This window comes from Leucoraja erinacea, chromosome 6 (assembly GCF_028641065.1).
Source record: "Leucoraja erinacea ecotype New England chromosome 6, Leri_hhj_1, whole genome shotgun sequence".
NCBI lineage: Eukaryota > Metazoa > Chordata > Chondrichthyes > Rajiformes > Rajidae > Leucoraja > Leucoraja erinaceus.
In genome coordinates this window covers 55,682,820-55,710,531 of record NC_073382.1, presented here as the reverse complement: position 1 = coordinate 55,710,531, position 27,712 = coordinate 55,682,820, and the positions used below count along the sequence as shown (strand labels likewise).

The following is a 27,712-nucleotide window of genomic DNA, read 5'->3' as shown; positions in this document are numbered from 1 at the left end:
GCCAATGTCTTCATTTTAATTTGGAAGACATTAACATTTAAATTTATTTTTTCTCCAGTAACCTGGTAAACATATAAATTTAAAACCACCACTCTGCCATTATTTTCAGGGGGAAGGGGGGATTAAACTCTCACATCTTTAATCACTTCAGAACCAAAATGTGAAAAAGGATATCAAAAAAATATACATTTGCATCTATGGAACTCGAGTATTCCAGCAACATAACCAGCCAAGCAAGGGTTAACAGCTTTCAACCATGAGTGTTACTGGAAATAAACAGCAGTTTTTGTCTGTACTTTCTAACGAGGAATGTCCAGCCAAACATTCAGACGCACTATTATACAATTTGGTTTGGATGAGAACGTACATGGCGTGGTTAGCAAGTTTGCAGGTGGTATTGTAGATAGTGAAGATGGTTGTCAAAAACTGATCAGCAGGTACTAGCGCAACGTTTGAGAAACATTTAGACAGGTACATGGATAGGACAGGTTTAGAGGGATATGGGCCAAACGCAGGCAGGTGGGTATCATGTTGTCCAGTGTGGGCAAGTTAGGCCGAAGGGCCTGTTTCCACGCTGTGAGACTCTCTGACTCTGACATTAACCTTTTAGAACTTGGACCACAGTAAGTTTATTAGTAGAGCCAGGATTTTGCCATAAATGCCATGTGCCTTTTCATGCCTTTTTTGATGATTTCACCAGGATAATGCCTTTTTCACGATTGAGTGCCTAAATCAGCCTTTATTTACTAAAAGGTTGTACTATTTTTTAGAGAAATACACAGGAACATATACCAAGCGAGTCGTCATTACGGAAAAATTATGTTGACAGCAACTTCAACATTGTTGTGATGAAAATTAGAGATGAAGTTGCATGCAACAAAATATGGATCTCTATAGAGACAACCGATGCTGTGGGGAGATATGTTGCCAATGTGGTCATCGGTACACTGGAGGCAGGTCAACCATCAAATAAATATTTGTCGACAACGGAAGAATTGGAGAAGTCAAACACTCAACTATTGCTCAGTTGTTTATATCTTCAATTGCTGTACTTTGGCCAGAAGGTATAAAACACGAGAATGTTCTTCTGTTTGTGACAAAGTTTTATTCCCCAAATGTTGCATTTGATACGCTTAGCTCAAGGACTTCATAGAATTTCCAAATGTCGATCGCCTAGTTTCCAATGTCAAGAAAATCTTCCTCAAAGCACCGTCACGTGTGCAGTTGTTCAAGGAAATGGCACCCGAGATTCCGCTACCTCATCAGCCTGTTTTGACGGTGGGGTACATGGCTCTCTGCTGTACTCTACCATGCTGTAAATTTTGAAAAGATAAAATAAATCGTCAACTGTTTTGAAGAAGAATAATCTGCTGCAGTCAGGATCGTCAGTGATATCATGCAGAAAAAGTCCCTCCACTGCAATCTTGTGTTTATTGCTTCCAATTTTGCAAAGTTCCCACAAGCTATCACTTCCCTTGTAAAATGTGGCGAAACATTAGTGAATAACTTGCAGGTTTTCAACAAAGTAACTAATGATATTCGTAAAGTTCCTGGCGATGTAGGTAAAGACATACAAGGAAAATGTGAGAGAGTGATTTTAGCTAACAAAGATCTTGAAGAAATAGAAAACATAGCTAAAGTTCTCAAAGGTAGTTATAATGCACAAGATATCGACATGAATATAGAGTCTGTAGCTTGTTTCGGGTATGCACCAGTGACCTCAGCTGAGGTAGAAATAAGTTTTTCACAGCTGAAGCATATTCTGTATGACAGGCATAGTTTAACACCAGATAATTTGAAAAAAATTCTAGTAATTATCTGCAACCAGGCAACTTTGGTCATTTAATGTAGCATACCTTTATACTATCGTTTTTAACTATAATTTTAATAAATGTATTTTTATGCCTTTCTTTGGCAATAAATGCCTTTTTCGTGCCTTTTTTCTAATTTTATTATGCCTCTGTGCCTGCCTATTTCAGAGTTTCTTAGTGGCTAAACATCTTGGCTCTATTTATTAGTATCCCTTAATAGTTATGTGGTTAGACTTCACCCTCATGGCCTCTGACAGAGTGACTGGTCACATTTGTATTAGTAAAACAATGGTGTAGAGATGGGGTTAGAGGTCATCTTTCTTTTGGTCCTCTGCTTCATTACTGGGGTCGCTGGCTGACTGTTCAGTGGTGCCCATTTTGTTTCTTAGGCTGGTGAAATGTTGTTAAGCATGGAGCAAGATCTGACTTGCAGATTGTTTAAGAAGGAACTGCAGATGCTGGAAAATCGAAGGTACACAAAAAAGCTGGAGAAACTCAGCGGGTGCAGCAGCATCTATGGAGCGAAGGAAATAGGGTATGATAGAATAATGATAGAATGACTGATAATTAGCTTCACATGCATCTCTGTACTTTGTACAGATTAGCTTCACACGGTCTGAAGAAGGGTTTCGGCCCGAAACATTGCCTATTTCCTTCGCTCCATAGATGCTGCTGCACCCGCTGAGTTTCTCCAGCTTTTTTGTGTACCTCTGACTTGCAGATGATGGGTTGGTGTCAGATCATTTCACTCAAGGCCCCCCATGCATTATCTGGCTCCCTGTGTAGCCTGGAATTTGTGACTCTTTGGATATTTCTTCATTTTTTTCTTTAGTGCTTCCTCCCTCAATAGGGTTATCATTTTATTTCACAGAACAGAATTAATTATTGCCAATCATGGCTCTTCCTTTGAAACATATTTATCTGTCCCGTTTAATCTTCCGTTTCTTAACTGTGAATGCAACTTGTTCTTTTTTAAAGAAAACATTTTACTGCAGAACAACTCTGAGTTTATTGAGCATGGACCTTGAACTCCAATAAAAATGTGCTAGAATCTCCAGAACAAAAGTCGCTCCTGACTTGGTTGCGTGTTTGTCGTTGGAATAATGATAGTATGACTGATAATTAGCTTCATACACATCTCTGTACTTTGTACAGATTAGCTTCACACACATATTAGCTTCACGCACATCCCTGTGCTCTATCCATTGATTTGAGTGGCTTGATTGCATTTATGTATAGTATTATCTGATTTAGTTGGATGGCATGCAGAACAAATATGCGACAATAATAAACCTAAACCAGGAAGTATTTTAAACAGAACTCTTTTTAAAGAATTGAAGTCTTCCATGTTTCACGTTTGTCCTGATACAGATGGAGTCTTTTTTGCCCATTAAACCCATTCACAGGGTCTCTCTTCTTGTGAGTTGCACCTCAAATGGAGTATATTTGTCTTGTTTTTCCAGAGGTGAAGCCTGGTCTTGCACTGAGTCCCACAGACTGCTCTTTTAGGAACGGGCTCGAAATTTAAGTTTTTGTTAAATTACTATCTTGGCATACTCTTGTTCTATTACGTTCGATCTAAATTATGTCAAATAAAATGTGTTAAAATTCTACAGCTTTAAATTCCTATCACAATCACTGTTATGGAAGCATTGTATAGGTTTGTGTTCCCCTCTGGATCAAAATGGTGCATTCTTACTCCTCTTTCAAAGATGCTCCCCGATCATTCCTGAAACACAAAGTCTTTAAAAGTGTTGTTTCGGGCCGAAACCCTTCTTCAGACTGAAGAAGGGTTTCGGCCCGAAACGTCGCCTATTTTCTTCGCTCCATAGATGCTGCTGCACCCGCTGAGTTTCTCCAGCAATTTTGTGTACCTTCGATCTTCCAGCATCTGCAGTTCCTTCTTGAAGTCTTTAAAAGTGTGATGCTCAGTAACTCCAAGAACAGTGCCATCACATTCCAAAATTCATAGTTTCTCTGAGTGCACATGCATCACAAAAGTCCTTTAGGTGTTGTTGTCTGTTTACCATTTTGTTTGTAACTCGGCCGCTCCTCGTGTTCTGAGTCCAAGTTGGATTGTGCCACTTCCCTGTGGACTTTTAATTGACATTAACAAACATGTTATTTCATCAGTGGGAATGGTGAGAAATCCCTGTGCCACAAGGTTACAGCCAAGTGATACTTTCCATTCACTGTCTACCATAATCTTAATGTACCCAATGTATTTGCATTCCATATCTTGGAACTATTTACTTTTCAATATGTCTAATGCTAAAATAAAACTTTGGGGAAAACGCAATTGAATTTGGATGGGTAAATGTTCATTTTCTTATTCTCTACCAAAATTAGCGATCATGTTACAAATGCAATCGCAAATCTAAATAAAACGATCTTAAGATTTCTTTTCTGGTGGTACAATTCTGAAACCTAGTCCCAGTAATCGCATTTTCTGAGCGAGACTGATTGTAATACTTTTGAAGACTGGAATTACTTCATCATCGCCTATACCTTAGATAACATTACCAATTATGCTATTTTATAGTTCCGCATTTCTGATTTAACTTGTTTAAAATGCGCTTCAGTTTGGCCCTTTTGAAAACCAATAGAATAGGAGAGAGAAAATAAAAAGGTATTTAACAAAAGGAGGATATTGAAAAAGATGCACATAATCTGGGCATTGACTTTCCAAGCATTTGCTGTATAAAATGTAACACTTGAACTCAATATGGCAGAGTGTTGAGAGTAAATTAGATGTAGTGACATGGCGTAGGAAAGAACTACAGATGCTAGTTTAAATTGAAGGTAGACACAAAATGCTGGAGTAACTCAGTGTCATTCCTTTGTCACCCATTCCTTCTCTCCAAAGATGCTGCCTGTCCACGCTGAGTTACTCCAGCATTTTGTGTCTACTTAGTAACATAAGGCAGTGTGAGGGTTTTGGTTTAAAGCCAAATAAAATATTTTTTTAAGAAGGAACTGCAGATGCTGGAAAATCGAAGGTCGACAAAAGTGCTAGAGAAACTCAGCGGGTGAGGCAGCATCTATGGAGCGAAGGAAATAGGCAACGTTTCGTGCCGAAACCCTTCTTCAGACTAATAGGGGGTGGGGGGGGGGGGGGGGGGGGTGGGGGGGGGGGGGGGGGGGGGGGGGGGGGGGGGGGGGGGGGGGGGGGGGGTGGAAAGAAAGGAGAAAGGAAGAGGAGGAGCCAGAGGGCTGAGGGTGAGCTGAGAAGAGGAGGAGACATCGGGTTGTTTAATGCGGACCGAGCGGAGGTGTTCGGCGAAATGATCGGCAAGCCAAGCCTATGGTCTCACCGATGTAGATCAGCTGACATCTAGAGCAGCGGATGCAATAGATGATGTTGGAGGAGGTGCAGGTGAACCTCTGTTGCACCTGGAACGACTGCTTGGGTCCTTGAATGGAGTCGAGGGGGGAGGTAAAGCGAGAAGTGTAGCATCTCTTGCGGTTGCAAGGGAAAGTGCCCGGGGAGGAGGTGGTGCGGGAGAGAAGGGAAGAATTGACCAGGGAATTACGGTGGGAGCGGTCTTTGCGGAAAGCAGACGGGGGGAGATGGGAAGATGTGGCGAGTGTTCGTTTCGCCGACCACCTCCGCATTAACCAACCTGATCTCCCTGTGGCTCAGCACTTCAACTCCCCCTCCCATTCCGAATTCGACCTTTCTGTCCTGGGCCTCCTCCATGGCCAGAGTGAACACCACCGGAAATTGGAGGAACAGCACCTCTTATTCTGCTTGGGCAGTTTGCACCCTAGCGGCATGAACTACCAATTTCCGGTAGCCCTTGCTGTCTCCTCCCCTTCTCAGCTCTCCCTCAGCCCTCTGGCTCCTCCTCTTCCTTTCTCCTTTCTTCTCCCCGCCCCCACCCTACATCAGCAAAAAATGTTTTTAAATTGAAGGACAATAGCTTTCTTTAAAAATATATATATAATGCCAGGTGTAATTATAATTTTGGAAGGGAAAATGATAATGGAATATTTAAATTTAAAATCAATTCATTTAGTTGAGTTTGTTCAATTTTATTTTGTATCACTGTATAGCACAATGGGAAAATATTATTCTCCATAGTTTGTCTTGTTTTTGATAGAATAATGAGTTACTGATTATCTGTATTCTCCTTGACTTATTCAATGCTCGCCATTCTGGGTTTGTCAGGTCTTGACCTAGACCTCATTACCTGCCATGTTAATCTCTTCGCTACAGCCTAACCACCCCATTTGTTGTCAAAATAGTTGGGGAGAACCATTAAAAGTATGGGATAATAACTTCTGTGTGGAAAACCAAAATTTAAATTATTTCATTTTTGTTGGCTTCAAGGATTTTTTATTGCCTTTTAATAAACTTTTAATAAACTATTTTTGAGATTGTTGTGTAATTTGATAGCTAATTAATTTCAATTTAAATATGAAAAATGTGTAAACTTAAAAATATAAACAAAGACAAGGAATGTACACTGTGCTCTGCAGTATTCTGCAATGTATTGCTGCTTGCAAAGGTGGAACTTGGATTTAGATAAGTGGAGTCGTTATGGAAAATTAAATGGTGATATTGCAGAAATTGTTCTTAGCCAAGCAGTAATTGATTCAAGATTGGATCAGCACTTTTGGTTCCATATAGACTTCAACCTTTTCTATTCAGACTATAAATAGATCCAATATAATACATTTGTGAAACAAATATTTTGATTAAAAAGCACCTATGTTTCTTTCCATTTTTCTATATTAAAGGCACTATCTAAATGCAAGGTGCTGTTTGTTTGTCTGCAGGAGAAACATTAATTCATTTGCTAATGATTTTATTTTAGCATTCAGTAGACAAAAGTGAGATGTTCTCTTAATACTGAGCTATGTTCTCTCTAATAGGAAGGACTCGATGAAAGATGACAGAAGAAGTTATTGTTATTGCAAAGTGGGATTACACAGCACAGCAGGATCAAGAACTTGACATTAAGAAAAATGAGCGATTGTGGCTGCTTGATGATTCTAAAACGTGGTGGAGAGTAAGAAATACATCAAACAAAACCGGTTATGTTCCATCTAACTATGTAGAAAGGAAGAACAGCTTAAAGAAGGGGTCACTGGTAAAGAACATTAAAGATACTCTAGGCAAGTAAAATCTTCAAGATTTTATTGAAATCTTTATTATGATATCTTCTGATCACTTATTGTGTCATTGTTCTCTCATTGATGTGAAGACTTGTGTGTCTGGTCCAACAAACAATGTTCCTTTACATTGGAATGAATTTGGATGATTATGACAGGCTATCCTTGTCTCATCAAATGGGAATGGGTTTTTCTGTGCAGGTTTTTTCTCAACTTTAGTGTTGCAAGTACCTATTCCTGATCTGCGCATGGTGCACATGGAGCTTTGCTGCACATGGAGAATCCGCATAGACTACAAATGAGCTCAACCTTTAAAGAATGAAAATACTTTCAACTTGTATGTCACCTTCCTTGACATTAGTATGTTCCAGAATATTTCCGAGCCAGTTAAGGACTTCTGAATATTTTTAATGCAGGAAACGGCACAAGTAATCTACAGTGAGCAGGTGGATGCAAATAGCAGTGAGATTGTGGACCGATGGTTGATGGATAAATGCTGGCAAGAAAGCCATGATCTTCCCTGCTCTTTATAATATTTTCCACTAGTCTCTGTGAGAGTAAAGAAGTCATATTTTTTCAAAGGACAGCACAAAATTTCCTCAGGACTCCACTGGAGTTCATGCCGAAAGGATTTGCATGTCCTTGGGATGAGGCTTGAAACTTTGATTACTCAGCTCTGAATGAAGTTATAATCGAACGATAAGAGAGATTTTTTAATATAAACCTGTAATTGCCATTCAAAAGTACAATATTTTTTCATTCATAAATGGGATATTGGCATCAGTAGAAAGTCTAGTCAAGTAAGAATTTCAGTGTTCTATTTCTGGACAGATGACAATGAAACACTAACTATTGGTTTAAATATATAGCCCATTCCCAATTGCCCTTTAGACGGTATCTTCAATTGCTACAGTCCTTCCGATGCTGTTAACCCTACATTAAAGTTAGGTAAGGCATTCCATAATTTAGAGCTTTTTTGTGATAAAATAATGCTGATATATGGTCAGGTCAGGGTGAGACGATGTGGAGAAGAACTTGCAGGAGTAGATTTTATTGTGTTTTTTCCCCTATAATACTTCTATCAAGTGCAGCATTTACATGAAGAGCAAGTTACAATGGTCCATATATAGCTATATTTAGATACAGGTACATGCAATACCAATTACCTTGTGCCTCAAAGTATGTTTTCACATGCATGATCAATAAAAATATTATCTCAATTTTGAGGCAGGCACCTTGAGGAATCATTAAGCATTTGAAAGATGACAGGCTTTGTCTTTCCAGGCTGTTACATTTTCCATGTGGTTTTGTGGGTCTGGCTTCTGTGTGTCACCGATCCATATGACTGCTTTATGATGTAAATCCATATTTTCTTATTTCTTCACAACACTGGAGATTATTTGGTTCATCAAATCTACTTGGGATGGCTTGATTGTATTGACTTTCTGCTGATTGGTCAGCATGCAACAAAAGCTTTTCACTGTACTCTGTACACAGGATAATACACTAAACTCATCTCAAACTCAGCTCGTCTATAAGTTCTAGGCCATTGAGCTCTGACTAGTTCCCAGTGCTATACTCAGGACTGCTACAGAATACAGTGCATTTTATGTTTTCCTTCAGGTTAAACTTACATAGGAATCACCCAGAGGATGATTGAAATATTGGTTGCACTGACAGATCATCCAGAGGAAACCACTGCGTTCACAGGGAGAATGCAAATTCCACACAGACGGCATCCGAGGTCAGAATGGCACCCAGGTGTCTGCCGCTGTGAGGCAGCAGCTCTACCTGCTGCACCACTGTGTCACCCATGTGACTCTTTGATATTGATTCTGGTCTTATGCTAGAACAAACTTTAGAATCAGTGAACTGGCTGATTATGGAAATATTTTTGCACTCAAAATACAAGTTATGACAGATATTAGATTCATTGCTTGTTAATCCTCAGTCAGAAATAGGTTAAAAAACTTACTTGAAGGGTGTGGAAATCCTATCAATGTTTTCAGAAGCATTTAATATTTGTTGCACATGGACTAACTCGTTCGTGGTTGACGAGTATTGTATTTGACTTTTTACAAGAAATGTCTAAATTGGGATTACAGACCAAAATGTCTTATGACTTGGGTGGGTTGTCAAAAAAACTGATGGATTTGGAAAGGTTTGTTGATAGAAAAATAGAACTATAGATATCCTACGGCTTGGTTTGAAAAACTAAGTAATTAATTGTGCATAATGGGCAAGGTAATAGAATTGTCACGTTAGATTTGCTGCAATCCCAGTTGTCATGGGGTTAAAGTAAAATTATAAGGTGATTAATGGGGTTATCGTCAAATGGGCTGCTTTGTCCTGGATTGTGCACTCATCCATTACTGTTGTATAGATGGTGAAAAACCTTGTTTTGCAGTAAATGCCTTCTATGTTCTGTGTGCTGAAGCAAAGCAAGAATTTCATTGTCCTATACAGGGACACATGACAATAAACTCACTTGAACACTTGAGGTGTTAGCACTTGCCATAAGATATGTAGTCTCTCACCTGCTGTTGTTGCTATAGTATTTATCTTGCAGGTGTGGTTAAGTTTCTGGTGAATGAAGAATCCCAAGATATTCATGGTGTCAGGAATAATCAATGGTAATGCCATGGAATGTCAAGGGTAGGTGATGAGATTAATTTGGAGATGGTTGTTACCTGGCACTTCTGTGGTGTGAATATTGGCCCACCTTTGAATGTTATTTGAATGACTAGGTCGTGCTGTATTCAGTATTCAGCTGCTTTGCTTGCTGAGCAATTGTCACTGATTGAAACTATTTCCTATGTACAGACATTTATAAAACTGAAAGCATTTTAATTCTCTGTCACTGCAGAAATCAGCATATTTTAACCAGTGAAATGCATATCCTGTGTACAAGGTAATTTTCAAAAGGTATTATTACCACCTTGTGACAATAATCTTCAAATTATCAGTACTCAAGTTTAACTTGTATTCAGAAATGCCAAAGATTTTGACTCGAATAAAACAGAACAATGTTCATGTAGTGAAAGAAGAATTAAAAATGCTAGAGAAGCAAAAGTTAAATGATAAAAGTTGCATTTTTCTTTTGTCATGATGCTTTATCAGAGCTAGCATCAGACACTGGTATTCGTGTACAGTGGTATGTATCATACGTAATATAATATTGTCTGTTGATCTTCCAAGATTGAATTATTTTAGAATTAGCTGTGATAAGGTATAATAGACATTATTACTTTAATAATATCTTTTATCTAAAGCACTTTTACTGAAATTCTTAAGATTAATTAAGGAATAGTAAAACCAATTATCCCTACACTGGAGCATAAACGATGGTCATTCAGTATTATTAATGAACAAATAAGCCTGCCATTGTATATTTAAAGATGCATGATGAAGTTCAGTTCAGTTTATGTGCAATTCAGATGTGTTATGACGTAGGGATAAAAATGGACTTGCTTCAAAACAAGGCTTTAGTTGTTTGGAGTAGTTTTGTCCATCAAGTGCCTTGTGTGATATCTGATGTGGAGTGGATTGATTGGTGATTAGAGTTATCTAACAAGGTTGAATACTCAGACTATCCAGATTATTAATGAAATGTGTCCCTGGAGATTGATTGTACAATTTTATTGACAAAGTCTCACCGTGCCACAAATAGATCTTCTGTATACATTCATTGGTAGTTGGATCAAACATCCCCATTAACACAAAATGTGTACAGGCACTCCCCATCCCCCACCACCATTCCGTTGCTTGCGGAATCAAGGATATATTAATTACTTCCTGGAAGAAATATGCTGATCCAAGCTACTCCAACCAGGAAAGAGCAGAGTGTTATTAACATAGAAAACCACAGAGTAAATCATTAATCTATGTAATGGTAGCATAAAGCATTTAGCCAGTTCATCTATCAGAGATGGGTTATTATTTGTTAGTGTGGTGGAGTACTTGCTCCAGCTGTGGTTGATAACAGTTTGAGTAAGTTGGCGGTGGATGAAGACCACTAAGAGCAGAAGGAAAAAGAAAAAGTGGGTAAAGAAGCAGAAATCTTAATACTGGAGCAGAAACTGTTAGGTGGGAGCAAACTACCTGTCAGTGTGTGTGTGTGTGGCCCCGAGAGTGTCCATTGAGACCAATGTCTAAGTAAAGGGGCTTTGCTGGATAGTAACAGGCTATAGGAAAACCTTGGCTATAAGAAACCCTAGGATTCTTGCTATTGAGGGAGTGCAGCATAGGTTCACCAGGTTAATTCCCGGGATGTCGGGGTATATGATGAAAGAATGGGTCGACTGGAGGATCATATAGAAACATATAAAATTCTTAAGGGATTGGACAGGTTAGATGCAGGAAAAATGTTCCCGTTGTTGGGGGAGTTCAGAACCAGGGGTCACAGTCTAAAAATAAGGGGTAGGCCATTTAGGACTGAGATGAGGAAAACGTTTTTCACCCAGTGAGTTGTGAATCTGTGGAATTCTCTACCATAGAAGGCAGTGGAGGCCAATTCACTGGATGTATTCAAGAGAGAGTTGGATGTAGCTCCAAGTAGGAATGTTACAACATTTTGCGATTTAAAAAATCAAGCTCGTAATTTATCCCATCAGATAAAGCATGAAAGGAACTTTAATTTGATACATAATTCATTTTCATATCTTCAGTATTAAAAATGTTATGGTCATTTTCATACTCTGAAATTAGCATCTTGTTCCCTATTGCTTTTCCATTGACTTAACACAAAAGCTGCGATTGAGGACAGTCAAAAGCCCATAACTTTCTTAAAAATTAAGGGAACTGAATGAAATTTTCAGTTATTATAGATGAAGCATTCTGAAACAAATATGAAACATCTTACTTGGATGACCTGAAATTATAGCATATAATTAGTTAGTTACTTAATTGTAGCTAGTTACAAAATTGACCGTTGTGACGAAAATAGTAATTAACACCCAGACTGCCTTGAAAATTCAAAAATGGTATATTCTCAAGATCAAACTTTAATATGATTGTATTATAAGTCTGTAACAGACATCTTACTTGGATGACCTGAAATAATATAGCATATAATTAGTTAGTTACCTTGTTTTTTAATTGCAGCTAGTTACAAAATTGACCGTTGTGACGAAAATAGTAATAAACACCCAGACTGCCTTGAAAATTCAAAAATGGTATATTCTCAAGATCAGGACTTTAATATGATTGTATTATATGCTGTAAGTCTGTAACAGACAGGTAAAGAAATTACAATTTCCAGCAAAAGACCGTCTTTATGGAGAAGATCAGTTACTGGTACATCGGCATATCATAATCAGTAGCATCATCATACTCCTCAGATTGTAACCAATAAGCAACTCTGTACACCTTGTTTTTCATCAATTTTTCAATTTTGGCATTGTAACTACAAGTTTTTGCTCTTCAAACCACGCATGACATGTCTTTCTGCCCACTACTTTCCCATTAAGAATGTCCTGTAGATCATCACATTTGGAGTAGTCCAAATTCGGATAATCTCTGCGAATGCTGTTTAAATCAGTTTCTTTTGCTGGGCATTTGGATTGCTTTTTGCATTTCTTCCTTGGAGACATCTGTTTAAAATGTAAAGAAAGAAAAACACTCAACAGCATTAACAGAAACAAGTTATTATTTGCAGTTTTGGAAAAAAAGGTAGGTGATAAAGTTAAATGCTAAAACAAATAGTAAATACCCAACAAAAAAATCATATTCATCAGTTTCATCAAATCAATTAAATTCATCTAATCAATTAAATTCATCTAAATTCAATGTTCAATTAGATCTGAACATCGATCCATTTCTTAAGAAAAGGCTAAATGTTTAAAATAGCCTAAGTATCCAAATAACAAATAACAAACTGATCCCATTCACACAAGAATTCATGATATAACATGATTTTTAAACCTCACTTTGTCATGAGCTTATAAGCCAAATGGAAGGAATTTAATGTTTAATTCCCATAAATTAATCCAGAAACATCCACTCTCAAGATAATCAAAATCATTATTTTTTTGCACAATACATCTGACTAAAACTGTACTGTGGATATTTAGTATGAAAATATTGATCATGGATAAACAATAACACAAAATATAGATGATTTAGATGTTCTTATGACATGATTATGCAAAAAAAATAATGAATTTGATTATCTTGATAGAGGCTGTTTCTGCAATGTGATCGATTGGAATGTTGCCGTTGCCATAAATTTTAAGCTCCATCGGCAGGCAAGACATGGCCGATTCGTATGGGGCCTAAATAACATTTTTCACATCATAAGATTAAAATAAAGCCACATCAAAAAACAAGATAATATGTTAAATAAACGACATACATAGAAACATAGAAAATAGGTGCAGGAGTAAAAATCCTCCGGAATCGCACGCACAGGCAATGGAAGATCTGTAGTGCCGCTGATGGTAGGTTTAGTAACAACGCTACTCCAAGGGCTAACGGAATCAAGGGATATGGGGAAAAACCAGAACAGAGTACTGCTTCTGGATGATCAGCCATGATCATATTGAATGACGGTGCTGGCTCGAAGGGCCGATTGGCCTACTCCTGCACTTACTTTTTATGTTTCTATCCCAACTCGATGAAATAACAGGAGGCGGATTAAATTTAATACAGAGAAATGTGAAACAATATATTCTAGAACAAATAAAGGTAAGGTGATATACACTAAATGTTGTAGTTTTAAAGGATACTGGACCAAGTGGGACCTGTTGGGTCCCGTCCCCTTGTGAGGGGGAAGGGCGGCCTGCCGCGTCACATACACACTAAACACCACACGTACACACTCACACTCACACACACTAACAACCCCCCTTGATATATTAATATTATTCATTGGCTCCTTTTACCCCGTACCTACCCTATCCATTGATGCATAGCCCCCAACTCGCAGGCGCATCTAGAGAGGGAGGGGGGGTAGAGAGTGAGGGTAGAGAGAGAGGCGGGGGCGGCAGCTCGGGGGGGGGGGGGGCATAGTGCGTCGACCAAAGTTCTCGGGAGCTCTCAGGTATGGGGCCCAAGCCGAGGCGCGAGTGGGCGAACATCTTCACTCGACAGGGTGACTTTTGAATAATGGGGGGGGGAGAGGAGGGAGGGGTGGGAGGTGACGTCAGTCGCAGCGCGAGCAGATCAGCAGGAAGATCCATTGTCACGTAATCAGTGGAAACACTGGTTAGGTACAATTGCAGTGCAAAGTCAAATTTTAGTCATAAAGCTGAGGTGGATGTTAGGGTCCTTGACAGTACACATAGAATAGAATGATTACAATTATCCTTAGTTTGAGGGATTGTATAGCAGCTGGTATTCTCTGGACTAAATAATGTTGAGAGGAGATTTGAAAAAGAGATCATGAGGGTCAAGTTTGTGGAAAATAATTTTTCTCTCATTAATTGGCAATATATAGACCAGGGGGTGTGTATTTGTAGTTGTGGTCAACAGATAAACGTAAGATGTGAAGAACATTTTAAATAAGTTGTGGCTATGATTTTATGCTTATTGCTGTAACAGTTGATGGAGATGAGGAGGAATTTATTTAGCTAAAGATGAAAGATACCTTATTGTCAGTTGTACCAAGCAATGTACCATGAAATTCTTTGTTTTTGCAAAGTACACAAGAGTCAGCACAAAGGTACCAACAAAGTTACAAAAAGTGCTCATCCCTTCTCTACCCCTCCCCGCCGGGTCCCCCTTTGTCCTCAGCAACGCGGCTCCTCCTATCTCAACCCAGACGCTCCACTCTTGGCCCAACTCCGTTTGTGGCTTCGATCTGACCTTTATGAGGATTTACGAGGATTTATGACGATGTGGCCAGGACATGATGGCTGAGGTACAGGGAGAGCTTGGGCAGGTTAGGATTTTATTTATTTGAGTGCAGGAGGCTGAGGGTTGAACTTACAGATGTGCATATAATCACGAGGGGAATGGGTAGGGAGAATGCATAATGTTTTTTCAAGAACAGATGGGTATAGGTTTGAGGTGAGATTTAATTAGAACCTGAGCTGCAATTCCTTGCTCACAGACGATGGTGGGTATATGCAATGGGCTGTCAGAGGTAAGTTGAGACAGCACAGTATCATATAAAAGGCATTTGGACAAATACACGGATAGGAAAGGTTTCGAGGGATATGAGCCAAACACTGGGAAATGGGTCTAGCTTCGATGGAGCATCTTGGTCAGCATGAACGAGATGGGCCAAAGGGCCAGTTTCCATGATTTTTGACTATTCCAAAATACAAATGTGCTTGAAGCTGGAAAATTTATCAGTGAGGGTGTGATTGAGTGGGCAGTTGAGATGATTGGAGATCTGAAAAAGGAGAGTCGGGAAATTTAAGCAACTCAACAGATTGTCGTCTGGAAGGCTAAAGAACCCATAAGCACCTTGCTCAGAAAAGGGAATTGTGAATTTTAAAGAATCATTCAATAAAGAAGAAAAACAGTTTAAATGATCCGACTTAATGAACTGGTTTGTCTGTACCGGAGACTCAAACAGGTATGCAAGATTGTGATGCCTTTGCGAAAGATTAAGGTATTGAAGTATGCTTCAATCGTAATACCAACATCAGCCCTCTGCTTTCCATGTCTTTGGAAGAGTTTTGTTTGCCTAATTTTTCTCCCAAGAAAATGGGGGGTTTTCAACGGGAATACCTTAAAACTGATTCAGTTGAATTAATTTTAAAAACTAGTTAAAATATTAGATAGACACAAAATGTTGGAGTAATTCAACGGGACAGGCAGCATCTCTGGAGAGAAGGAATGGGTGACATTTCGGGTCTAGATCCTTCTTTAAACAGGTAGACTGAAGTCTGAAGGGTTCTGACCCGAAACATCACCCATTCCTTCTTTCCAGATATGCTGTCTGTCCTGCTGAGTTACTACAGCATTTTGTGTCTATCTTCGGCTTAAAACAAGATTCTGCAGATCCTTCCTGCACACAGCTCAAAAATATTAATTAGATTCTGAAAATAAATTAAGTTTTGGAGTGTCTTGAACTGTTACTGAGTAACATGGACCTATAAATGCATCTTAAGCACCTGAAGAAAAAGTATTTATTAATCTGGTCTCATATTGATTCATTGAAATGAAATGTTGCAATATGAAGGCTTTCAAAATCCAGTGATTGCCAAGCAATTGCTCGCTTGATTTAAACTCCCCTCTGCCAAACAGAAACTGTTTGTGGGCGGCACAGTGGCGCTGCTAGTAGAGTCGCTGCCTCACAGCGCCAGAGACCCAGGTCCGTTCTGACCTCTGTGCTGCCTGTGTGGTGTTTGCACATTCACCCTGTGACCATCTGGGTGCTCCGGTTTCCTCCCACATCCCAAAGACGTATGTGTTTGTAGGCTAATTGGCCCGCGTGCGTTAGGAGTGGATGAGGATGTGGAATAACATTGTAAAATCTGAAATAACTCAGCGGGGTAAGCAGCGTCTCTGAAGAAAAGGAATAGGTGATGTTTCGGATCGAGACCCTTCTTCAGACTCAATAATGAGATTCTGTCTGACCCACTGAGTTACTCCAGTATTTTGTGTCCATTTTTTATGTAAACCAGCAATTCCTTCCTAAACATTGGGCGATCAACTTGGTGAGCTGTCTCCATGTTGTATCTCTAAACTAAACTAAAAACTAACTAATCTTTCATAGTATATTTATTGCATTGTTATGCATTGCGGTTTATCTTTTTATCCCCTCTATTTTCCACACAGGTTTGGGTAAAGCGAAAAGGAAAACAAGTGCAAGAGATGCTTCACCGACGCCAAGCACGGATGCAGAGTACTCGACAAATGGTGGAAGCTCGGACCGGATATATGATTTGAATATTCCAGCGTATGTCAAATTTGCATACATGCCAGAGAGAGAGGATGAACTATCGCTGGTGAAAGGGTCACGGGTGACTGTTATGGAAAAATGTAGTGATGGTTGGTGGAGAGGTGGCTACAATGGACAAGTCGGCTGGTTTCCATCGAATTACGTTGTGGAAGAAGTTGACGAGGCCACTGCCGATTCACCTGGCTTTTTCACATCTAGACTGGGGGCAGCAGTGAGTAATGGGCAAACCACAAAAGTACTTCATGTGGTGCAGACGCTTTACCCGTTCAGCTCTGTCACCGACGAAGAACTAAATTTTGAAAAGGGTGAAATCATGGATGTCATTGAGAAACCAGAGAATGATCCAGAATGGTGGAAGTGTCAAAATTCCAAAGGACAAATTGGTCTTGTTCCCAAAAACTATGTAGTAATCTTAAACGATGGACCTGCAGTGAGTAGTCCTCATGTGTCTCAGATCAGCTATACTGGCCCATCTTCAACAGGAAAGTTCGCTGGCAAGCAATGGTACTATGGTAGCATCACACGCCATCAGGCTGAAGTGGTTTTAAACGAGAGGGGAATTGACGGCGACTTTCTTGTCAGGGATAGTGAATCATCGGTAAGTGTCATTCACTCAGACCAGCAAAGTGATATCCTTGTGCAGAGTGTTGTGCAGCTTTTCAGTTTGTCATCAGGGAGGAATGAATTGGCATCCGATGCAACAGTTGTAATGAGTTGGAGTTTCATTTTATTGGTAAGAAAGATGCGCTAATAGTGCTAATTATTTATTTGTGTTGTTATAGGAAAACAAACTCCCCTAGTTCCCCGACTAGTTTCACTGTCCTCCTGATTAATTTTACTGTTTTTATGCCTCATTGTCTCAGCCATCAATGAACCATTGAACATTTCCTTGATCATCGTCTGCTTGATCTGTCCTTTTCACTCCTTACATTCTCTTTGTACACTTCCATATCTCCAGCTTTCCTCTCCCCTGACTCGGTCTGAAGAAGGGTCTCAACTCGAAATGTCACCATTGCTAATCTCCAGAGATGCTGCCTGTCCTGCTGAGTTGCTCCAGCATTTTGTGTCTCTCCTCTGTGTAAACCAGCATCTGCAATTCCTTCCTACACATTGCCAAATGTTGTTTTTAAAAAAAAAACCTGCTCATATTGCAGTAATTTGCAAACAAATTAGCTTCGCTCATAGAAATGCAACCCATATATTTGTGATATCCAACACTCAATAGATCCAGTATACACATTTTCTGGAAAATTGCTTTTTGAAACTGCTTCAGTCATTATATAAACATGTAATATTTTCTATTGACTTATTTTGTATGTCATAACTTAATATTGATTTGTGTTCAAAACTGGAAATTTCAGACGGGTTAATAGAACTTGATAGTTTAATAGCAGTTTTATGGGTCGGTATTTCCTGTCAACATTGGAGACTCCTGGCATTGTCATTGGTTCAGATTTGTAAAGTGAGCAAACATGAAGGGAAAACACAAAAGTTGTAAGGGTCCATTTAAATATTCGACCTGTTTTTAAATGGGGTTTTTTTTCCCGGTGCAAGTGTACGATAAATCTAAATTTCTCTGGATCAAGTTTTAATTTCATCACTAACTCATATTACTTATTTGCTCTTGCAAAGCATTTTCATCATTTGGACTTTAGGACGAGAAGTAAGTGCAGGCAAGCATTGCATTGCGTAGGGGGGAGGGACGTATCGCATTTCTAGAAGGTGGTCTATATCAAGGTCTTCTGTAACAAAGCCACATCATCTGTGCATTTTTATTTATTTAGCTTTTTTGCATGAATTCCCTCTGAATTTTTTACTAAATTTCTTAAATGTTTGTGCTGATTTGTGACTTTTATGGGTGAATTTCCATCACCCGAATGTCTGTTATGTGGGGTCTGCCTGTACCATGTTAGTCATAATTTGCATTTCTTTGAGGCCTATGGTTTTCCCCATCAATACAGTGGCGCAACGGTAGAGTTTCTGCGTCACAAAGCCAGGGACCCAGGTTCGATCATGACTACGGGTGCTGTCTGTACGGAGTTTGTACGTTCTCCCCGTGACCTGCGTGGGTTTTCTCCAAGATCTGGTTTCCTCCCACATTCCAAAGACATACAAGTTTGTAGGTTAATTGGCTTGGAATAAATGTAAAAATTGTCCTTAGTATGTGTAGGATGGTGCTAGTGTGCGGGGTTCGCTGGTTGGCACGGGCTCAGTGAACTGAAGGGCCTGTTTCCGCGCTGTATCTCTAAACTAAACTGAAAACGAAACAATCAGAGTTCTTTATTTGGATATAAAGTTGAACCTCAACACTGTGCCCCTCAGGGTTGTGAGTTCACTGCCTTGCTCTACTCCCGGTACATCCATGACTGTGTGGCTAAGTGCAGCACCAATTCAGTCTTTAAGTTCACTGATGTTGTTATCGGCCAGATCAATAATGAGATGAAGTACAGAAAAAGGATCAGACACCTTGAATCATACTACCAGGACAACAACCTAATCCTTAACGTCAGCAAGATGAAATAGTTGGTTGTTGACTTAAGGAAGCGAGGGGGGAACACAACCCTGTTTTCATCAACTGAACTGCTGTCGAGATGATTGATGGCTTAAAATTCATTGCATCAACACATAGCATAACATCAGTGTCCCTTTGCACTGATGAAGTGTATCAGCATTTTACTTTGTTAGGCATCTGTGAAGATCCAGCATGGATTCAACAATGATTCTCTTTAACTACTACAGATGCACTGTGGAAAATATTCTGACCGGGTACATCTCAGCATGGTGTGGCAATTGTCAAATTGAGTGTGCATCATGCACATGTATGGCGAGGTAGAAGTTCAGTGACGATCTTGCTTGAAGCAGCATCACAGAGACTGCCTGAAACAACACAAAAACATGTGTGCCATTTTGGTCTCCTAATTTGAGGAAGGAAATTATTGCTTTTGAGGGAGTGCAGCATAGGTTAACCAGGTTAATTCCCGGGATGGCGGGACTGACATATATGATGAAAGAATGGGTCGACTGGGCTTGTATTCACTGGAATTTAGAAGGATGAGAGGGGATCTTATAGAAACATATACATTTTTTAAAGGATTGGACAGGCTAGATGCAGGAAAAATGTTCCGGATGTTGGGGGGAGTCCAGAGCCAGAGGTTACAGTTTAAGAATAAGTGGTAGGCCATTTAGGACTGAGATGATGGGAAAAATCACCCAGATAGTTGTGAATCTGTGGAATTCCCTGCCATGGAAGGCTGTGGAGATCAATTCACTGGATGCTTTCAAGAGAGAGTTAGATTTAGCTCTTAGGGCTAAAGGAATCAAGGGATATGGGGGGGGGGAAAGCAGGAATGATGTACTGAATTTAGATGATCAGCCATGATCATATTGAATGGTGGTGCTGGCTCAAAAAGCCGAATGGCCTACTCCTGCACCTATTTTTCTATGTTTCTAAATTATACATAAACTACACAAAATATACAAGGCAGTGAAAGGAAAGAATGCAGAAAAGAGGACATTAGAGCAAAACAATTAGAAAACAAGTCCCTGGTAGTGAAAGATGTAGTGCATAGCGTTCCATTGCTGAGGCAGAGAAGGGTTTGTGCACAGCTCTATTCTTGATTGCTTGAACCTACCAGGAGTGGTGAACACAGACCAATCTTTGATTCTTTTTGAAAAGGTGATTATTTGGCCAATTTTGTGCCAACAGGTGGCACTATTGTTTTATGTGAAACCAAGTGTACAGCAAAAATCTGTCAGCTTTTATAATATCATTCTTTTGCAGTCCTTAACCCTTAAAAAGAAATGTTAACCCACACCTCTCCAGTTGTGGGATGACGGTGCAGCAGTTGGTGGTTCCGCTTGCAACTCAAGGGAGTCGAGTTCAGTCCTAATCTTGTCGTTGTGGACTTTCTCCCTGATACAGTGTGGGCTTCCTGACCTGAATCATGACCTATCCATTTTGCTCCACAGATAGTGCCTAACTTGCTGAGTTCCTTCAGCATCTGGTGTTTTGCTCAAGATTCCAGCATCTGCAGTTCCTTGTGTCTCAGGCCTTGTCCCTTCTGCCTTGTAGAATTTGTGTTCCGTTCACCTGATTCCACATCCTTTTAAATCATTCCCGTTAAAAGGATAGACGTACAAGTAAATTGCAGAGCTATTGTTTCTAATTTACTGAGTGCACACGCACACATACATAACCGACCTCCAGTTGCAATAAGCCAGTTCGGTATTCTGGAAAAAGCATTGAATCATGGGATTTGGCAAAGGTTGTTCGAGAATAAAAAAAGCGAACGGGGTGCCTGGTAGCAGGGGTGAGTGGGTTGTAACAGCGAGAGAGAGGTGACGCGAATGGGAGACGGGGAGAGACAGTGAGAGGTGGGGAAGAGAGGTTTCAGTTAGACATACAACCACTGGTAAAGCCTTGGCACGTCGCTTCTAGGAGAGTCAAGAAAATGTCCTCAATCGAGAGAATGCAACTTCAGAACCCACTTGTCTCGACCGCGCTGGAGATTTCCATGGGCGCAAAGACTAAATGACCTAAAATTTGCATTGAGTGAACTGAGTGTTCTTACCGTCTTCGTTGTACACCGGCGTTTTGTGAGAGTGCTTGGATCCCGGGATTGAGGAGTCAGCGTCCGACAGGTGAGCGGCCCGCGGTAGCTGGTGCCTCTCCGCTCGCCGCTGGAAAAACTGACACCTCTACTCCCGGGTCGTGCACTGCTTCCTCGAACACGCTGCTCGGCAGCGGCCGACTAGGATTCCAGAGGATCACCGATGCCTCACATCAGCCCCTGTTCCCCCGCCGCCTGTCCGGATAATGTGGCCGATGGTGGTTGTGCTGAAGCTGGGATCCAACCACTCTCACAAAACGCCAATGTACGACTAGGACGTTAAAAACACTCGGTTCACTCAACACAAACTTTAGGTCATTTTTTCCTTGCACCCGTGGAAATCCCTGCACCCATCCATCCCAACCACGGCGCAAAACTCTAATGTGTAGGAAGTCTGAAGGAGGGTCTTCGCTCCAGAGGTCGGCGGACGGGAGTGTCGGTCCAGGACCGACCCCAGCCAGCGCGGAGGGGAGACGTCGGCCCCAGCTCGACTCTGCCTGTCCCGCCGGCGGGACGGACGGGGTTGAGCTGGAGTTGATGCTTCTTTTCCGCGCCGCCTGCGGGCCTGGGCTGCCGCTCCTGCGGGACAGACAGAGCCAAGCTGGAGCCCGCACTCCGCCGCTCCTGTCCAGCTCCCGCCCGGCTCCCACTGGCCATGGGCCGCCCTGGGATGGGACACTCGGAAGGGGATGGGCACGGCCCAGCGGCGGCTGGTTAGGGACGAGATGCAGGTCTGCACCCACACAGCGGCACGGCCGCCGTAAGTGTTTATCCCGAGCGACCCATGACCCGTGCATGCGCAGTCGGAATACCGAACTGGCTTATAGAAAGCTTGATGCTCTGCCTTGATATTCATGATGTTAAAGCCTGCTAGTCTATGTTAAACATTTGACCTAAATGGTGTGGAAATTGTACCCAATGTTATCCACTGATGATTGATTCAATCTGGTTGCAAACCTAGTGCTTCCGAATTGATAGTTGCTCATTTCAGAATAATGCCCGCTTGGATTTTCCTGTTAGGGTTTTAATGTGATAATTAATCTGCCACCATTTTTCGTGAGATATTTGGGGAGGAAGCTGGAAGAAGAAAATATATTGTTAGATACCAGATGTTTTCAGTTACTGTTGGCATTGGCTATAAATCCTTGACAGTACTTCGCAAACGACACATGCTTTTTTTAAACTTACACAGAAACATAGAAAATCGGTGCAGGAGGAGGCCATTCGGCCCTTCGAGCTAGCACCGCCATTCATTGTGATCATGGCTGATCTTCCCCTATCAATAACCTGTGCCTGCCTTCTCCCCATATCCCTTGACTCCACTAGCCCCTAGAGCTCTATCTATCTCTCTCTTGAATCCATCCAGTGATTTGGCCTCCACTGCCCTCTGTAGCAGGGAATTCCATAAATTCACAACACTCTGGGAGAAAAAGGTTTTTTCTCACCTCAGTCTTAAATGACCTCCCCTTTATTCTAAGACTGCGGCCCCTGGTTCTGGACTCTCCCAACATAGGGAACATTTTTCCTGCATCTCGCTTGTCCAGTCCATTTCTTACGCTGTGTCCGCATCGAGGTTTCCTACACTTAATGAACAGAACCTTGTTATCTCTATGTCATATTGCAATCTATTAACACTGTTTAATTCCTTAGAAGTATTTGAAAATTAAGAGATTTTCAATGTATTTATATTTTCTGTGACAAAATTTTCTTTTGGTATATTAATACCAGCTGTAATTTATAAAGTATTAATTTCTTAAATTAAATGTTTAGGAATGCCTGTGGTTTGATCTGCATATTTCGCTAAATTTCCTTTGTTGCGCTGCCTTAGCAGCTGCGGCTCGCCTGCAGTCCGTTTGTTTTTTCTTTTTTTTTTGTTCTTTTGTCCTGTTTTGGTTGATTTTTATTTTGTTGGGTAGTGTATGTGTGTGAATGGGGGGGGGGGGAGAAACATGTTTTTGGTCTCTTCCTTCGGGGGAATGTGACTTCTCTTGTCGTATCCTCTGTCTCCGCCTGTGCCGAGGCCTAATAGCGGAGCTGGCGGCCTCGGAGCTGTGGTGTTATGGCGGCAGCGGCGGCCCGACCTCGGAGGATCAGCCTCGGGCCCAGTGGACGACAACGTCGGGAGCTCACAGGTCACAGGTTGGTGACCTGTTTTTCCGGAGCTCCCGCAACAATAGCTTCGTCTGCTGGACTGGAGGGCGACAGCTTCGGCAGCTTCGACCGCACATCGCCCGGCGGGGTCACAACATCCGAAGCCTGGATCGCCTCGGCGCAGAGGGAGAGTAAGGAGGGAAGAGACAAAGACTTTAAGATTTTTGCCTTCCATCACAGTGAGGAGGTGGCTGGTGAACTCACTGTGGTGAATGTTAATTTGTGTTTATTGTGTGTTTTTGTCAGTTTTATTATTTGTATGACTGCAAGGCAACGAAATTTCGTTCAGACCGAAAGGTTTGAATGACAATAAAGGCTACTTTGACTTTTACCATTTGATAGATTGAACAATAAATTCTTACTTTATCAGTGAAACTGTACGGATTATGCTATTGGAACGACTTTCAAATTATTTGCCATACCTGATACCAAGACCAACTCTATATGCCTGCACATAGTCTACATCCCTCCATTCCTTGCATTTCCATGTGCTGTTCCAAAAGTTTTTTAAATGCCACTATCTAACCTCTAATCTGCCCCAGGCAGTGCGTTTTAGGCACTAGTCACCTCTGTGTAAAGAAAAACTTGCTTCACACCTCTCCTTTAAACTTTGACCCTCTCACTTTAAAGCTATGCCCTCTAGTATTCTTTTTTTTCCCATTCTGGGGGAAAAGGTTCTGACTGCCTACCTATTTATGTCTTTCATAATTTTATATACTTAAAGAGAGATAAAATGCTCTGATGCAAAATCAAAAGCTTATTGCTGCATTTATAGAAACATAGAAAATAGGTGCAGGAGTAGGCCATTCGGCCCTTCGAGCCTGCACCGCCATTCAATATGATCATGGCTGATCATCCAACTCACAGTAAATTAGTTAGTTTACTTTGGAAGGTAGACAAAAATGCTGGTGAAACAGCGGGTGAGGCAGCATCTATGGAGCGAAGGAATAGGTAACGTTTCGGGTCGAGACCCTTCTTCAGACTGATGTGGGGGTGGGGGGCGGGAAGAAGAAAGGAAGAGGCGGAGACAGTGGTCTGTGGGAGAGTTGGGAAGGGGAGAGGACCTAGGGACAAAGAAAGAACTACCTGAAATGATCATACTGCTGGGGTGTAAACTAGTCAAGCGGAATACGAGGTGCTGCTCCTCCAATTTGCGGTGGGACGCACTCTGGCCATGGAGGAGACCCAGGCCAGAAAGGTTGGATACGGAATGGGAGGGGGAGTTGAAGCGCTGAGCCACTGCTTGTTCGGGTTGGTTAATGCAAACTGTGCGGAGGTGTTGGCCTGCGCTTGGTCTCACCGATGTAGAGCAGTTGACATCTAGAGCAGCGGATGCAATAGATGAGGTTGGAGGAGGTGCAGGTGAACCTCTGCCTCACCTGGAAAGACTGTTTGGGTCCTTGGATGGTCGAGGGGGGAGGTAAAGCGACAAGTGTAGGCAGGCATAGCTGGGGCCCACGCGCGTGCCCATACCTACGCCTTAGTTTACTTTGGAGATACAGCAAGGGAGCAGGCCCTTCGTCTCACCGAGTCCACGCCCTCCAGCTATGCTAACACTATCCTACACACTAGGGACACTTTACAACTTTACCAAAACCAATTAACTTACAAACCTGTATGTGTTTTGTGTGTGGGAGGAAACCGGAGCACCTGGAGAAAACATCATGGTCACAGGGAGAACATACAAACTCCGATCAGGGCACCCGAGGTCAGGATCGAACCCAGATATCTGGCGCTGTAAGGCAGCAACTCTACCGCTGCGCCACAATAATGTAAATGTGATAGACTGATCAGATGGTTTTGTGGGAATAAATGTTTTTTAGGATGGTTCTATGCAAACAGTATAATCATTGCCAATTAATTTTCTCTTTCAGCCAAGTGACCTGTCAATATCATTAAAAGCATCAGGAAAAAACAAACATTTCAAGGTCCAGCTACTAAATGGAGTATATTGTATTGGGCAGCGTCGATTTAATACAATGGATGAATTGGTAGAACACTACAAAAAGGCACCCATCTTCACAAGTGAACACGGAGACAAGTTGTATCTAATCAAATCCCTGCAGTGATACAGGCTATAGACCTGGTCATGACCAGGTTTATCAAAAACTGAACAATTATGTGAAGTAAAGAAATTGAGAGATTCTGATACAATGTTTTCAATCGATTTGCACCTCTGAGTGTCATTTTTTTTTCTTTTATATTTTATATTTTTCCTGTTCAATTGCCTGCTTCTCTTTAATTCTATTAAACGTGTTGCCTTCCAAAGGTTAGGCTGAACCTCCTCACTTTCTCAATGATCACTTGGGCACTCGCTTGGACTGCTATTTCCCAAATGTACATTTAATTAGCTAGAAGAAATGGATGATTAGCAGATACTGTCCTTGAAACTGCAGTGTTAATTAATCCAATTAAAATATTCACAAATTATATTCTTTTTGAGAAAAATATTGGGCACAGTTTAAATGCACTGAAGCTACAGCTGATTAAGAGAAAATAGATATCACAAATGTGGCAGTGAGTACTGTACTTTTTGCTCATGAAGTAGTTACTGAGATTTCTTAGAATCTAGAAGTGCTTTACACTGTACTCTATATTAAACATTTCATGTAAAGAGTACATCAATAGAATTGTTAACACTTAACGTACTAGACTATGATGGCAAATGGTAGAAATAAGTGTAGCAAATTTTGATCTGTAATTTGAAGCTAGTGGAGAGTACACACTTTTAAGATCAATCTAAAGCAGGCATCCGTAATGTAAGAAGCTGAACAGCAATGTTATCTGCACATTCAGCTGTGCCACTCATTATGCTTGTTTCTTGCATCCTTATGCTTGTTTCAAGTAAATTATACATATTTAATTGTCACCACAATATGTAGCAGGTTGTTGACACTAATAAGTGAGATTAATAAAAACTGATCATTTTGGGGGTTACTGGCATGAGATGTGTAATTTGTGATTTTTTTTTTTTACACTTTACACTACATCAGATGAACGATGCATTAAATAAAATGCTTTTAGCTGGATATATTTAACATAATTATTGTAGTTATTTGTGTAGTCGGCACACAATGTACTTTGGATTTATTGAATATCATGTCCTTATGTATTTGATTCTTATTTCTGAAGCACAGCATGGTTTTATTTCTGCCAAACAAACAGTTATTCATTGTCTCTCTTCAAGAAGTGTCATTTTTTGTCTGTCAATTTTTGAAAATTTATGTGTTTAAAAGAAAACAATGATTTCAGGTACTCTTCAAACATAAAAGTGAACATTTACAATTAATACCAATAATGAATTCTTAGTTTGGTATGCTGTAACTGTTTAGTAATTGTTCAGTTAGAATTATTCCATTTTAGAAATCTAATTCCATTTGCAAAATTAACCTCATTACTGGACCAAATTTCAAAGTCATTTAGACAATTTTGTTAGATAATTTTGCCAAACATTTTCTGTGATTTTAATCTTGCATTTGCTTGTTTTACACACGTGACAGTTTTGCAAATTGTTATTGCACATGATTTTCAGCCATTGTCGTCTTATTATTTAATGGAATAGCAAGGAAGACTAGCCCTTCCCTCTCCTAACATATACAAGTACAACTTTATACCTTTTTCAGAATTGTCTAGCCTGTTGTCGGAAGTTGATTGACTTGTTTCGTTGTTCAAATGTGTGTTCCTAGTTTAGGGTTAAATACAAATGAAGTGATGGCCACATTTAAACAGATATGAATTGTTCTTGAACAATAACAAATGTTTTTCCAATCATCATGGGATCTGAAATATTTGCAGTTCTATAAAAAAAAAAAAATGTTTTTGAAGAAATGTATTTAAGTTGTTTGTCACACTCATGTACTTAAGTTATTAACTAAAATATTTATATTTTTAAATGAAGTCATAGACCCCACAATCCACTACGTCTGTGGTGACCATTACGCACCCAGTTCAAACCCTATACTAATCTCAGTTCCCACCAGCCCCTCACTCCCCTCAGTTTCTTCCTTTTATTTCTACAGGAAATGTATAATCAAATGGGTGAAAATGCCTATAACACTCTTGTCACAAAGATTTGGAGCTACAGGCTATGCAAATATTTTTTTTTAAATGGCTAACATCCTAATTGGCTAACTTCCTTGATGTAATTTAATAGTTAACTGCTATCAGAG

The 27,712-nt window shown here is 40.5% G+C and overlaps 1 protein-coding gene across 2 annotated transcripts in view; it reads left to right on the top strand.

Annotated features, from left to right (window-relative positions):
• LOC129698168 (cytoplasmic protein NCK2) overlaps positions 1-26,486 on the top strand; it is a 65,816-nt gene extending 39,330 nt beyond the window's left edge. The window contains exons 2-4 of one of the 2 annotated variants that reach the window (XM_055637110.1): positions 6,690-6,928; positions 16,655-17,380; positions 25,418-26,486. In XM_055637110.1, coding sequence (XP_055493085.1) covers positions 6,707-6,928; positions 16,655-17,380; positions 25,418-25,612 — 1,143 coding nt within the window. In that variant the 5' untranslated portion in view covers positions 6,690-6,706 and the 3' untranslated portion in view covers positions 25,613-26,486. Of the gene's footprint in view, positions 1-6,689; positions 6,929-8,827; positions 9,585-16,654; positions 17,381-25,417 lie in introns of those variants that run through there. The other variant, XM_055637111.1, reaches the window with a different exon arrangement.
• The last annotated feature ends 1,226 nt before the right edge of the window (positions 26,487-27,712 follow it).